This window comes from Leucopleurus acutus (assembly GCF_964270905.1).
Source record: "Leucopleurus acutus genome assembly, chromosome: 20".
In the NCBI taxonomy this organism is placed as follows: domain Eukaryota; kingdom Metazoa; phylum Chordata; class Mammalia; order Artiodactyla; family Delphinidae; genus Leucopleurus; species Leucopleurus acutus.
The window spans coordinates 46953564-46969117 of record NC_139162.1 but is presented as its reverse complement, the minus strand read 5'-3'; the positions used below and the strand labels follow the sequence as shown (position 1 = coordinate 46969117).

Here is a 15554-nt window from a genome sequence, read left to right as displayed (position 1 = left end):
CCATTCCAGTCAATTAGAAAACAAACAAACAACAGAACAATAATAATGGAGAAAGTCAAGAATTGGAAATTCAAAGTAAAGGAATAATGATTGGCCAAGAAACACGTTTGAAAAAATGTGCAACTGAAATTGAAATTTGTGAAAATATTTATTAAAACTTATACCTAATATAAGGCTGTAGGAATACTCAATTTGATAGGAGTCTAAGAGAACAATTTGGCAATATCTAATAGAATTGGAAGTGTATGTGACCTATGATCAATGTAGCAATATCTAACATAACTGAAAGAATATATAATGTATGAGCAGTTCTACTTCCACATGTGTAAAGAAATTCCAGCTCACAGAAACGAACAGTCACAGACAAGGATATTCACTGAAGTATATCTGAAATAGTAAAAAAATTGTTAAACACTAAAAAAGAAGAGAAGGTTTAAATATGTCATGGTATGTTCATATAAAAAACTAAACCAAATGGGTTTTTAATTTTGTAGAAAGTATCAGCCCTACATTCAGAGGGCAAGCAACTGACTGCAGAGGAAGAGATGTGAGCAGCAGAGAAATACGTCATGCATTTCCTTTCTCAACATAGCTAAGCACCTGCCATGGTTATCTGGAGTGTCCATCTTTAGGGTCACTGTTTTTCAGTTATGGCAGCCTTGTCAGTGTGGGTTCACATCCCAAAGAAATTAGGTATTATGAATGGGACTTCCTCAGTAAAGTTTAAGATACAGTAAGATAAACTAAGTCAAGCAAATTTTCTTTATTGTAGGCCTCTTAAGTCCTTTGCTAGCGTGATAATTAACATTTTTTTCTTGGAAGGGATTTAGTACTTAGAAGTTCATAAGTATCTCTGACCACAGAACATTTTTCAAGTACCATTAAATACTACCGTTGCCAGAAACATTCTTTTAGATATGTTGGGTTAAGGCACTGCTTATCTATCTGTAATATTACAGATATGGTACTGCTGTTACTCTCCTTCGGTGTGAAGTTATATAGTGATTAAGTAGGAGGCAGCCTTTATTCTTAGGAGTTACATGATATATATAGAGAGAGGTGAAATGTTATAATGTCTACATTTATACTTAAATAACACAGCAAAAAATGTCAAAAATTATACAGAAGCAAACCAAATATGACAACGTTTTAACAATCACTGAATCTAGAGAGGGCATACAAGTGTTCCCTGTACTATTATTTTTTTCCAAATGGACAGTGGCCTTTTCATTGTTAGTTTCTCATTTATCATGAATTTGGGGCAGAAAAAGAAGACTGTAACACGTCTGCTTTATGGATTATAAAAGAAAAAGCTTTACAGCTCTCCCTGATTCTTCAAAAGCTTTCTCTCATAATCTCCATATCCATCAACTCTAGAGATTCCTTTCTCACATTAGTTTTCAGAAATGACTTCTGAATTTTAGAAGTGAAAGTTTATTTTACTAAACTTTATCCATAATTAATTATTAATTTAAGTAAACAAAATGAAAGGTAGTGGACAGTTTTTACAAATTCTTTATATTCACAGGGTCTTCCTCTCACATGAACTTACTAATATCACTAATAATAAAATAATATTTATTGAACAGTGCTCTTCTAAAGGTTTTGTTTTTTATTAACATTTCATCCTTACAAAAGTACTATTAGGTAGGTACTATAATCACCACTTTAAAACTGAGGCACAAAAGAAATTAAATAAAGTAAAATAGAATAAAATAAAGCACAGAGGGGAGTGCTTGCCAATACCACACAGGCAGGGGTGGGATTATGAGAACTATAGTAAAGATTTGCTATGGCTGAAGTCTTTTCCCACATCTGTTACATTAACAGAATTATTTTCTGTTACAATGCTATATAAAGTGTGGTTCATGTACTGATGCTGGTCCACAGGTTGTTTGCTTCTGGTCTGCAATGATTTAAGGTACAGACACCGAGAGCAAACATTTAGAGACATTTACAGAAAAATGACAGAGCTAATTTATGTCTGTTAAGTCCAATAATAAAAAATTGGGGGCTTTCATTTTGTATGTTTGTTTTTCTTTCAGTTTCATGTATCTGGTAATCCAATTTCATTGTATCTTGTAAAAGTATTGGTCAACAACAATTTTGAGGGGGGAAGGGGTACCCTTTATCTTGGTTTGAGATGTACTGCAGCAGTATCATTCTCTAAAGTTAACCAAGGCTGGGCGATGCTGTAATTTTTCAACTCTTTAAATCAATATATATAGTATAAAACTACTGCTGTTAAGTTTTGAGCACGAAGCAAAAGGGATTCCTATATGTTCCCTAACAAGTAAAAACTTTCTTAAATCAATTATGAATTCTGTTGTTATAAAAGGCATTTCTAAAGGCCACTGTATCTTTACATTATGAATGGGGGTTCCTCACTAATATGATTTCTCTGATGTAAAGTGAGTTGATCACTACGAATAAAGGCTTTCCCACATTCTTTACATTTATAGGGTTTCTCACCAGTATGAATTCTGTGATGTCGTGTAAGTTCTGACTTAACACTAAAGGCCTTCCCACATTCTTTACATTTATAGGGTTTCTCACCAGTATGAATTGTGTGATGTCGAGTAAGTTCTGCTTGAAGACGAAAGGCATCCCCACATTCTTTACACCCATAAGGCTTCTCACCTGTATGAAGTCTAAAATGTTGAGTAAGATGATATCGGCGACTAAAGGTCTTTCCACATTCCTTACATTCATACGGAATCTCACCAGTGTGAATTCTTTGATGTAAGGTAAGTTGATAACTACAAATAAAAGCATCCCCACATTCATTACATATGTAGGGTTTCTCACCAGTGTGGATTCTGTGATGTTGAGTAAGATGATAGTGCCGACTAAAGGTCTTTCCACATTCTTTACATTTGTAGGGTTTCTCACCAGTATGAATTCTGAGATGTTGAGTAAGATGATTGCTACGAATAAAGGCTTTCCCACATTCCTTACATTTATAGGGTTTTTCACCAGTATGAATTCTGTGATGCTGAGTAAGTTCTGTCTGAAAGCGAAAGGCCTTTCCACATTCTTTACATACATAGGGTTTTTCACCAGTATGAATTTTATAATGTTGAGTAAGATTGTAGCGACGACTAAAAATCTTCCCACATTCCTTGCACTCATAGGTGTTCTCATTGGTGTGAATTCGCTGGTGTGAAATAAGTTGATTGCTACGAATAAAGGCCTTCCCACATTCCTTACATTCATAGGGCTTTTCACAAGTATGAATTCTGTGATGTTTGGTAAGTTCTGCTTGAAGACGAAAGGCCTTCCCACATTCTTTACATCCATAGGGTTTCTCACCAGTATGAATTCTGTAATGTTGAGTAAGATGATAGCGACTACTGAAGGTTTTCCCACATTCCTTACATTCATAGGGAATCTCACCAGTATGAACCCTCAGATGTAAAGTAAGTTGATAGCCGCAAATAAAGGCCTTCCCACATTCTTTACATTCATAGGGTTTCTCTCCAGTATGAATTCTACAATGCCTAGTAAGTTCTGTTTGGAGACGAAAGGCTTTTCTACATTCTTTACATTCATAGGGTTTCTCACCAGTATGAATTCTATGATGTCGAGTAAGTTCTGCATGAAAACTAAAGGACTTACCACATTCTTTACATACATAGGGTTTGTCACCAGTGTGAATTTTCTGATGTTGAACTAGGTATGAGCCATGACTGAAGGCCTTCCCACAGTCATTACATTTATAGGGTTTTACACCAGTATGAATTTTCTGATGTTGACTAATATGTCGTTGTACCCTAAAGGTCTTTCCACAAATCTTACATTCATAAGGCCTCTCACCAGTATGAATTCTTTGATGTTCAGTGAGCTGATAGTGAAGTCTAAAGGCCTTCCCACATTCTTTACATTCATAAGGTCTCTCCCCAGCATGAATTGTCTGATGTACTCTAAGGTCTCGAACACGACTAAAGGCCTTCCCACATTCATTACACTCATAGGGTTTCACACCAGAATGTATTCTCTGATGTTCAGTAAGATGATAATGAAGCCTAAAGGTCTTTCCACAATTGTTACATTCATAGGGTCTCTCCCCACCATGAATTGTCTGATGTACTCTAAGGTCCCCTACACGACAAAAGGCTTTCCCACATTCCTTACATTTATAGGGTCTCTCACCAGTATGAATTCTCAGATGTTGAATAAGGTATGACTGTTGTCTAAAAGCCTTCTTACATTCCTTACATTCGTATGATTTCTCTCTAGCATGAATTTTCTGATGCAGAAGAAGAGGTATATGTTTTTGGATTATCATTTGACTAGCACATCTCATTTGATGTCCTTCTTGTCTCTCAAATTCATGTTTACACTGCAAATCATTTCTGAAAATGGTATCCTCACGGATGTAAGTTTTACTTTTGTCCACTCTCTGCAACTGAAACAGATATATTTCACAAATATCCTTTTCTGGAAATAACTTCTTGGTGACATACTTAGACTCCAAATCTGGAAAAAAAACAAAAAAAAAATAACAGAAGAAAAAACCAAGAAGGAAACAAATGCTGTGATGTGATTTTTCTATGTTGGGATAGAATAAGGGATTGCATCTCATAGTCGAAATAAAAGACAAACTAAAAACAATACACATTAGATGAAAAGGTTTAGAGCAGGGGTCTGCAAACTTTTTCTGTAAAGAGCCAGAGAGTAAAAATTTTAGGCTTTGTAGGGTATGTGGTCTTTGTTGCAATTATTCAGCTCTGCTCTTATAGCTCAAAGGCAGCCATAGACAGTATGTAATTGAATAAGTGTAGGTGTACTATATTACCACTTTATTTATGGATACTGAAATTTGAATTTCAAAAATTTTTATGTTTCACAAAATATCCTTCTTCTGATTTTTTTCAACCACTAAAAATGTAAAAACCAGTTTTAGCCTGTGAGCCACACAAAAGCAGATGGTGAACTGTTTGGCCCCTGGGCCTAAGTTTGCTGGATCCTGATTTAGAGAACTCTAAATTGTAATGCAATTTGAAAGAAGGCGAAAGACTTAATGATGTGACTCTAAAAGAGGGTAAAATAAGTGATTAGAGGAACAAGTTAAGTCAGTGGTCCTCCTACTTAGGATGGATGTAGGGGAGTTCCTTACATATACTGCTCTTCAGGCACCGACCCAGACAAGCGGAATCAAAATCTATAGAAACAAGGCCTATATATGGGAGCTCATGTTGAGAGGATTTGAATGTTTTCCCAGATTTCAGGCCTTTTCCCTACAGGCCTTGGGCCTTCGAAAGGAGCTTTCCAAACAACATCTTAGGGCCATGCCTCTCCCTGACCCAAAGGGCTATAACTTGTGACGGCATCCCCCTCGCCTGATTTGCCATCACTGACCTGTGTACCAGCTTCTTGTTCCTTCTCTCATTACCGTCCAGGGCTCTTTCTCTTGCTCCAATAAAGTAATCACGTCTGGCTTAGGAGAGGAACATCCTGCTCACGGAAAAGAAATGCCACATGATTTAGAACAAACAAACAATAAACCTTAAGTTCTAAATGACTTAATTTAGACTTGGTTACATTTATATTAAATTGTAGGTCAAAATAGTATTTGATAAAATGAAAAAAGGCCATTGAAGAATACTGACATTTACATGAACTCATGGTCACAGGACTAAAGAGGCCAGATAGGGGAGGGAAAAGGTTTGCTCTGCTTTTAAAGGCAGTATAGAGAGGGGTTGAGGACACAGACTCTGGAGCCCTATGGTCTGAGTTCAGATCCTCTGTCACCCACCAGCTGTTAATCCTTCTGTGTATTATGCTTTTATCAATGTAAATGGGCCTAATATTACCTACTTCATAGGGCTCTTGTAAGAATTAAATGAATTAATATATATGTAAGGGCTTGCAAGGATGCCTAACATGTAGTATTATTTTTGTTGTTGTTCTTATTTTTTTTTTACATAAAAGAAAAATACTGTTTCCTAAAACACTTCCAAGTTCTTCCTCAGAATTCTTTCAATAGAAAATGCAAAATTCACAGACTAGAATTTTCAAGCACAAAGTAGGTTGAAGAGAATATGTCTTTTCTCTGATGGGATATGTTTGCTTGAATTTTAAATGGATATTGTTAACCCAGTTCACCACTATATAAAATGTAGAGGTTGATCTGGTCACAAAAACACAAAACCCTGAGACTAGCTAATCTCTTTTCAAGTGAGTCAGACATGAACACAGAGCAGCTACAGGAATTCTGAGCATAACCATTATATGACACCTGGCTTCTCTGATAATGTCTTGGGATTCAAATCTAGGACTAATTTAGAAAAACAGGCAATTATAGGAAGGGCCAGAGGGAAGAGAGAAGGTCACTGCAGGATGGAGAAGATGATGCTTAACCAAGTGCCTATTTCCAACCCAATAATGCTCAAACCATTTCTTTCAAAATAGGGGGCAGACATTCAGCTGGTGTCTTAAAACAGAGCTCTGAAATTCAACAATGGAGAAAACTGATATTCCAGAAAACAGATTGTCAGTTATTTGCACAGATATCCTTACCCAATGAGACCAAGTTGCTGTAGTTCTCCAACATCACATCCCTGTACAAGGCCCTCTGAACAGCGTCCAGGCACTCCCATTCCTCCTGGGAGAGGTCTATGGCCACGTCCCTGAATGACAAGGACATCTGAAATGACAGACCCATGTATCATAAACAACATTTAAAATGTATTTTCAAGATGGAAAACTGCTTTGCAATAAAGAGGCAATGATATAGCAAGCAGCAAACTGAGGTTCAAGCCCGTGATATGTAGGGAAGAATAAGAAAATCCGTGATTTCTAAAGTGGAGTGCCTATATGCTTTTAAAGAATACAGTTGGTACAAACAGAATGTCCTGTATACCATGGGATGAATGAATGAATAAAATAATCAAAGGTTCCCAATGAAATGAAATCCTATAAATAAGCACACTGCCTATCACGTGCCTGCCGTTTAAGTTCTGAATAAATGTGAGTTCCATTCTCTTTTCCCTTCAAGGAATTTTTTTTTTAAGGAATTAAGAAAAAATGAAGTAATGAATTGTTTTTCCGCAAAAGTACTCTAAAATCTCTATCTTAGAAAATAGGACGCGATTGACATTTGATTTCCTTAAAACTCAGGTTCATCATTATGCAAGAAAATGTCATAAGCATTTTTCCTTGTTATAACAAATGACAAACTCTTTAGTTAATTTATTTACCGGCTGGCTAATCGTCCATCGTGTGAATATATCAGACTAATCCTTCTGTCATATTTAGGCATTTATTTTGGACAAGATGTCTAAGGTCTTCCCCAGTCCCATTAGCCTTTCTTCATTCCCCATAAGGGATCTGGAGGGTCTTCCTACCTGCTACCACCATCTCTCAGGAACACTTGTCTTGATCCTGAGCTGGAGGATGCTGATGTAGGATGATCCACAATGACACTGATGTCACTAGAGACCAGCACATCCTCCTCAACCACAAAATTGACTTTTGTCCTGTTATTCATCCCTCTGGGGACCACCTGGATAGATCCCTGATATCCCCACATGCAGGCCTCAGTCACACTCCAATCTTGCCCTATAAGTTTCTCAGGGTATGGGATCTCATCACATGCAGAACACTCAACACTAAATTCCATCTTATCAACCTGTAAAACTCAGGTCTGTGGAGTCTAATGGACCATCATGTCTGTGTCATAGAATCATGACTCTAACAAGGGAAGTTCAGATATCTCCCTGAAGCAACTTCATCCATCACTGCTCCATCAATGCTCCTGAGAGAGAATGGGCACTTGGAGAGGTGATGAATAGGTGAACACAGGTGAGAAAGAAGAGGGGCAAAGAGAGAAGAGGGGCAAAGAAGGAGGCCACTAGACTGTATGACACCATCCTTCACTGTGATCAGAGCAACTGGGCGCAGCTTCAGCAATCAGGTTGTCTTAGGAAGGAAGTCTCAGGATAATAAAAATGATCACAGGAATTCAAAACCACGACATCTCAAGGAGGATAAACATGAACTTACATGGGCCATGGTTGTAGAACTGCAAGAACTTGTTCTCCTCTTTGGGCTTCCTCCGCTCGAAAAGCACAGAGTCCAGAGAAGCCAGGACTGGGGGAGGAACAGGAAGCTTTGAGACCAGGCGTGTCTCAAAGAAATCCCAAAATGACTTAAGTTAACATGATCCTGTTTTGCCTTCTTTCTACTTCTACCCCACAGTGCCCCACATACAAATCAGGAGAGATAAGAGGGAGCTTGGATGAAGCCAAACCCTTCCTATACCACAGGGAACCAGCTGCACAAGTGTAGATACAGAGCAGAGGCCTCCTGCATGAAGCCAGACCAGGCACTCTAGCAGAAGGGTCTCTAGTCCACCCCAATTTCTGATGACGTTATCTGTAGCTGTTCCATTAGTCTCACTTTGAATCTAACATCATTAGGAAAAAAACTGTAAGTTATGAAGTTGTGAGATCCAACATGACAGCCACATATGGCTATTTAAATCAAATCAAAATTTTAAATTAAATAAAATTAAAAGTTCAGTGTCTTCAGTTGCACCAGCCACATTTCATGTACTCGATAGCTTCATGTGGCTAGTAGCTACCATTTGGAGAATGTAAATACAGAAGATATCCATCACCACAGAAAGTTCTACTGGACAGAGCTGGCATGAATCATACAGCCTAAATTCCATTTTTTACCGTAGAGTTCCTCTGAACTCAGAATAATTTGGTCAAAACCTGACAGAGGTTGCTAGAGATATAATATCTCCTTCCTATGAATTCCCAAGGCATGTGACCTGAATTTCTCTAGTGGCTTTATTACCTCCTATCTCATGCTTATTCTGGCTACTCTGATTTTATATTATTTGCTGTATAACAAGAAACTTAAGGGATAGTAACTATGTTTCAGTGCTTGTATTCCTCTAACTACTATCATGAGATTCAGCATACTGTGAGCCCTTATGTCTGTTATTTGACCAAAATTCCATTTTTGGCAGTTTTTCTTAGCACATTAAGATACATGCACAAGATGTTTATCACATAACAACTTAGAGTAACCAACTGTTAGAAAAATAAATAGCTACAGGAGGCAACAGGTTGCATAATTTTTGGTCAGTTATGATGGCAAACTACGCCTTATTAATGTTGGAGAAAGACATTCATGATGAATTACTGACTGATACAGGCAAATTAAAGAGTTATAGGGAATTCCCTGGCGGTCCAGTGGTTGGGACTCTGAGCTTTTACTGCCGAGGGCCCAGGTTCAATCCCTGGTCAGGGAACTAAGATTCCGCAAGCAGCACAACGCGGCCAAAAAACAAAACAAAACAAAAAAGTATGTAAAATGAAGGGAGGGATTATAATGTCATTCATAAATACAGGCTCTGTTGTCAGACTTCCAGAATGTGAGTCCTAGTCTGACAACTACCAACTTTTCAGTTAGTTTATTGATAAACCAGGGATAAGAATAGCACCTACCTCCTACAGTTATCATGAAGGTTGGGATATTACATAGACACCACTTAATGACATATGATTACTAAATAAAAGTTAGATAGTATTGTTATTAGATAAAATTATTTTCTACTTTCTTTTTTTATAGTAATATTTGAGTCTCATGCCCACTCTTTACCTGCAGCTACCAAAGAAGAGACACCATTCTTCAACATAAAGCTAAAGTAAAGAACCTAATAAGGTATTAAATGGAGAACGTTAATAAGAGGTTCAATCTTACTCTCCTGTCCTATGTAAAGATTTACATGAATATTTATAATTATTACCATCTTATTCTGTTTTCTACTATTATAAATATGTCTTCTAAAATGTTACTTGCATTAAAAGATACTTGGACTAGAGAGGGTACTGCTATGTCCTGTGAAAGCAACTTTAAAAATCTAAAAAAAGTGTAATCTGAAGCTTATCTTATTTGATAAATTGTGCCATAATGATTACTCTGAATTGATTTATATAACCCTAAAAGGCATAAATCTGGAGATGTAAATACTTGGAAGGTTTATCAAACTAGAGGGCTTCATTGGCACTTTCCTCTTCTTTCTATATTCATGGAGGTATAAGAAACCTATGGTAGAATTACTTTTTCTAAATAGGAGTTGGGGAGTCTGTGTCCTTTGAATGTTCAATTAGAATAATTTCTGTTCTGTGCACACACACACACACACAAACACACACACACACACACACACACACACAGCTGGAGAGAAAAAAATTTTGCTAAAATAAACCTCCCCAAAAAGAATTTGAAAAAGAATAGATACATGTATATATATAACTGAATCACTTTGCTGTAAACCTGAAACTAACACATTGTTAATCAACTATATTCCAGTGTAAAATAAAAAGTTTAAAAAAAGAAATTATGAGTTTGGGTTCAAAACTTCAATTCTACTAGCTGGGATCTAAATATTTTGGAACTCACTACAATTGGCTAAGGGAGAACTAAGAATGTCATTACCTAAGAAAAGACTTCTAGTAGAATTCTAATAAATCTGGCTCAACAAATCACTCCTCATGGAATTTTTGTTGTTTATTACTACAAGTTTTGTTGTCACTTTGATCTGAATGAGATGTTCCAAAATAAAATTCAAACAGCATAGTATAAAAAAAAAAAAAACTTCCCCAAGTATTAATAGTGGTGCTGGGGCTATTTAACTTTCTTTTTTATAAGTCCCCCATGTAATATAATTGAATAACTGATTCTTTTTACAAAAATGAGCATTAATTCCATAATCTTAAGTATACAATAAATCTATATCCAATTTTAAAATATTTGAAAATTCTTGGAAGCAAATCTGTTTGACATGTGTGGGAATAGTAAGGGAATCAGTGTGACCATTATAATAAAGCCTACCAATTCCTGAACATTCTTCTTCAATACAATGAGAACTTTTTACTGACAAAATTCTCCTCTGAATGGACATGTCAGGTGAGGGGCATCTGCAGACTAAATAAGAAAATTTGGGCAAAGCAGACAGAACAGTGTTTGGTTCTTTTTCTCTTTCTCCACTGAATAATCAACTGAAATATCGCTTTGGATATAACCCTTGTAAAATGTCTCTGAATTCCAATAATAGTAAATGACATTCATATAAAATTTAAAATTTGAGTATTATTGTTCATCACAATGAATATTACTTTACTCATATGTACATTTTTTTCTTTTGACAAACTCTTTATAAACATAAATCTCAACCCATTGATTCCTTGGAAGAAACCCTTGACCATGATGATACAGATTTCCACGCTCAGACTTCCATTCACATTCCTGCTCCTAAACACCTTAAAAAACAGACGCCCGTGTCATTTACTTACTGACACCAGTCAGACTACCTCTGATCTTGCCTTACTTTTAAACTTAGGTTCTGCAGAAGATCAATGATGTGATTCCACTTAAATATTAATCTCAATAAAACAAAGTTTTAACTTTAGACTCCAGGATATATATTTCTTACTATTATAAAAAGTGAGTGAGCGAGGGCCACCTGCACGGCCCCTCATTCATTGGGAAGGAAGGCCTAGAATAGGCCACTGGACATTTCATGAAAAGAAAAGCAAATGCTTCCATGTACTAAAAACAAAGATTCATTTATGAATAAAGAGGAAGTAGAAACTCACCTGATCTGTACTTTTAGATGTGCAACAACAATTTTCCCCTCCTGCTCAGGATACTTCTTGGGGGAGAAAGGCAGGACTGGGGAAGAAGGAAATCATGAGACCTTCTTCAGGCCTTTCTTAGAGCACAGAGAGACGGAGAAGTTCCCTCCAGGGCCACATCAGCTCCGACCTCACACATATGACCAGATGAGACAGGAAGGCTGGAACCTGTCTCTGAAATCACAGCCGATTCCTAGAATCAGAGATACGGGAAAGCTGTGGTTCTGAAAAATGTAGCAGCACCCACAGCGCCTCCAAGTAGGAACCCCTCCCACCATTTCGAGCCAGGAGTTTGTCTTGGAGACACTTTTAGCTCTAAAAGCCCCATACCAAGCCCAGGACTGTGTCTTCTTGCTTTCTGAGAATCTTCATTCTAGGGTTCAATATTTGACTTCCTCTTGGGAAAGTCTGTACAGACACCCGGGCTGTGAGGGAAGGAAGGGGAAAGCAGCAGGGGCGTGGGTCGGTCACACACACCGCTGAGCCGAGCACCAGTATCAGAATGACAACCGCGCCCACCGACAGGAGGCCCAACTTGGTTCTGGAAAGCGCGCGGGAGCGCGCGCGCGCACACACACATACACACAGCTGTCACAATTAGTCACACAATCCCCCCTCTCTTCTCCTCATTCCAATACAGGCCTGAGGCTGCGGGCACGATGCGCCCTGGGCTCCTCACTCTGGGCTACAGCTCCATCCCTTTCCCTACCCCAGACGAGTCCTGCTCCGCCTCACCTAGCACCAACTTCTCCCCAGGTTTCGACTAACTCACCCGCGGTAGCTGAAACACCCAGTACGCACGGCTAGAGGCCCTCCAGGTGGAAGTTTACACCACCCCCCTGGGGCTTCTGGGAAATGTAGTCCACAGCCGGAAGCCGGTGGGCTGGGCTCTGAGTGCGCAGGCGCAGGCACGCTCGTGACAGAGCGACTCTAGTCCCGGAGCCGGGGACCCGCGCCCTCGCGAGGTAAGCTGAGAGAACTCACAGCGGGGACCTGTCCAGGCTGTGCGAGCCTCGAAGGACCTCCAGAGTCTTGACCGCCCAGTGCGTCCGTGGGTGCCGTCCTGAAGCCGAGCACGTGCGAGGCGGATTCTGTCAGATTCTTCCCTCCGGGTAGTCCCCTCGCGTGTTTCACAGGCGTGTGGCCCTTTGTACCCGGCCTCATGAGCGTGTGTCTGTGTGTGCGCACCTGTCTGCACGCGCGCGACGCCGTGAGGGTTGCGGGGCTTCCCCGCCTCTGGCCGAGGGTGAGTTGTGTTTCTGCGTGTGTGTAATTCTTTGGGTGCGAGACGGTGTGTGCCTGCAGCGGCACCTGACAGGAGGGAGGCCACAGAAAGGAGCCTGGAGTGTGATTCGTGACCGAGCAGTGAGGCGAGAGGCGCGGTGGGAGACTGGCTGTGCCGGACTGTGACTGGGGTGGTGTGTGTGTGATGGGGTGGGTGTGCGGGGCGCTGTGTGACCGGGGCGGTTGGCGAGTGCAGCATCGCTGTGTGAACCTGAGTATCTGCGTGTAGAACGTCACGGGTGCCAGTGGCCTCGCGACTGGGTGTGTGTGATCGCGTGCAGCCACAGGCCTATTATAAAAAGGATACGGTGCATCTTCTTGCAGCATCAGCTGTGTACTTCAAGATCTGGACCGAAGATCTGTAATTTATCTGTCAAACAATTTTGTATAGAATCAAATGAATTTTTTCCTAGAGAAAAATGTAAATCATGGTAATTTTTTTTTTAAATATGAAGGAATTCTTTCCACTCTTCTGTGCTGTGAGGGGTCTCGTGGCAGATACATTTGAGAATCTTGGGCTGAGGGGATAGCTTTATGCTTGGAAAGGCAGCGTGCCATAGTATAGCGAGCCCACAGTTAGTCAGACGCTAACACATTTTGCTCTTCCTCTTCTCTTCCCTTTCTGAGCAATTCAGTCCTAAAGCCATAAGATGGGCTCAGAGCAGGGTCTTTGAGCCTGAGCAGGATGAGGAGGGTGTTCATGCAGCTGGTGGCTTGGTGTAGGGTGACAGGGAGCATTCCAAGTGGTGGAATGGCTCAGCATGGGAGTGTCAACCTGAGCAGGATAAGGAGGGCGTCACGCAGGAGGAATGGCCTGTACGGGATTTCAGAGCCTGAACAGGGTGAAAAGGGCATGTGGGTATGGGTACTGCCCAGCATTGGGTGTTGGAGCCCAAATTGGGGTGTTGGAGACATTCATGTCGGTTGGATATAGGAGGTAGTGAGTCTCAGAACCCAAGTAGGGTGAGGAGAGCATCTGTATGGGGAAGGGCGCAACAGGGTGATAGGAGTTTGTTACATGCAGTGGCAGGCGGGGGTGGAGGTGGGGTTCTGATCAAGTAAGTAAATATATTATTGGGTTGGCCAAAAATTTCATTCGGGGTTCTCTGGAAGCTATTACGAACGAACTCTTTGGCCAACCCAATAAGTGCATTGAGAGCAGCCAAGCTTCTCCCTGTCAGCGGGGAACCTCAGTTATGGAAAAGGAGAGAACTAGAATGAACCTTGTGATGGCACGTTGAAACTAGATGCAGTGGTATGAACTCACAATTATATATATGGATCGATATAAAAATAAAAATAAGCAGGTGCTGGGCCACTGAGGCCACCAGGCTCACTTTTGGGGAGAACCCTGCTCTCCCTTGCAGGACTCTGGGTTCAGCGTCTGCCTGGCCTGACGTGTCCCTGCTTTAGCAGGAGGAATCACCATGCTGAGCATTCCACCGGAGCCTCCTATCCTATGACATAAGACAGTAAATATACCTTAAGATCCTGAAGAAGAAACAAAATGTCCAAGTAATATTTTGGGATAATTTGTGAGGACAAGTAAAAAAAAAATATGTAGTCATTAGGACGCTGAGCACTGTCTTCTTGTGGCTCCTTCATCTTATGCTCCTTCATCCTCCTCCTCTCCCTTTGAGACTGACATGGAAGACCACGTTTGAGTCATCTAGGTTGGCTTTGGTGTGACCTGTGCCATCATGACATGGCTTCTGGTCTGTGCAGACAGTGGTGACGTTTGTCACATTGCTGCATTGGTACAGAGTCATTTTTGATCAACAGAGTCCTTTTTAACTACTTAGCAGTACATGCACTGTAGTCTCATCTGAGATATGCTTACTGATGCTGGTCGTACTCAAAGGAAATGTTACTACAGAATACATGAAACCTGGGGAAATGATTGACATTTGTCCAAACTGGCTGTATCAACCCAGGGTGCCCTCTCCATTGCAGCAATTACAGATGTGTTCACAAAATGGATCATCACTGCCTATGGGCAGCTGTGTAGGAACTTCTTTTTCAGTGGAAACCTACAGCCTGGTCCCTGGATGATGGTTACGCAAGTGTTTTATTTATAATAAGTTGTTACATTATACATTTATATTTTGGGCACCTTTATGTGTATTATTTTTACAATTAAAACAATTAAAAACAAATAAACAAAAAGGTTTACATATATTTAAGGGTTTTTTTTTCCCTCCTGTCTTTGCAGAGCAGAACAGAGAAAAGCGATACGTGTTTCGCTTGGCAGGAAAACACTTGCTTTCAAGACTACACTTCTAAAATGCACGAGTGTCTGGGCTGTTCAGCAAGCCGGCCTTAGTTTTTCCCTCTTAACGCGGTAGCACGTACTTGAGAACAAAAAAAAGCAGCCCCTGACATCCAGGAACTGGCCTGACACTTACAGGTAGGCCTCAGTGGTATTGAAAGCTGGCTCACAGCTGGGCCTGTTATCCTGTTGCACATGAACAGTCTCACAGAACATCAATATCAAGGTCACTCTGAGACCATAATAATGGTAGGCCATTTCATAATTTTGCCTAAGCACAGACAGCAAGATTGCTGGGCAACCCACAAAATATACCAAATATCCCTTCTCTCAGCTAATGTGAG

At 40.1% G+C, this 15554-nt stretch overlaps 1 protein-coding gene across 3 annotated transcripts; it reads right to left on the bottom strand.

The window, feature by feature from the left end:
• Positions 1–2260: 2260 nt before the first annotated feature.
• ZNF546 (zinc finger protein 546) lies at positions 2261–12770 on the bottom strand (the record flags this gene model as incomplete). Of its 3 annotated transcripts, XM_082863259.1 has the most annotated exons (6): positions 2261–4479; positions 5362–5457; positions 6523–6649; positions 8008–8094; positions 11619–11850; positions 12680–12770. In XM_082863259.1, the coding sequence occupies 4 exons, from the start codon at positions 8014–8016 to the stop codon at positions 2363–2365; spliced, it is 2349 nt and encodes a 782-aa protein (XP_082719385.1). In that variant the 3' UTR covers positions 2261–2362. The 3 variants fall into 3 exon arrangements, with proteins under 3 accessions (XP_082719385.1, XP_082719386.1, XP_082719384.1); XM_082863260.1 differs by lacking the exons at positions 11619–11850; positions 12680–12770 and having other exon boundaries at positions 8008–8753; XM_082863258.1 differs by lacking the exons at positions 8008–8094; positions 11619–11850; positions 12680–12770 and having other exon boundaries at positions 6523–6667.
• Positions 12771–15554: the final 2784 nt, after the last annotated feature.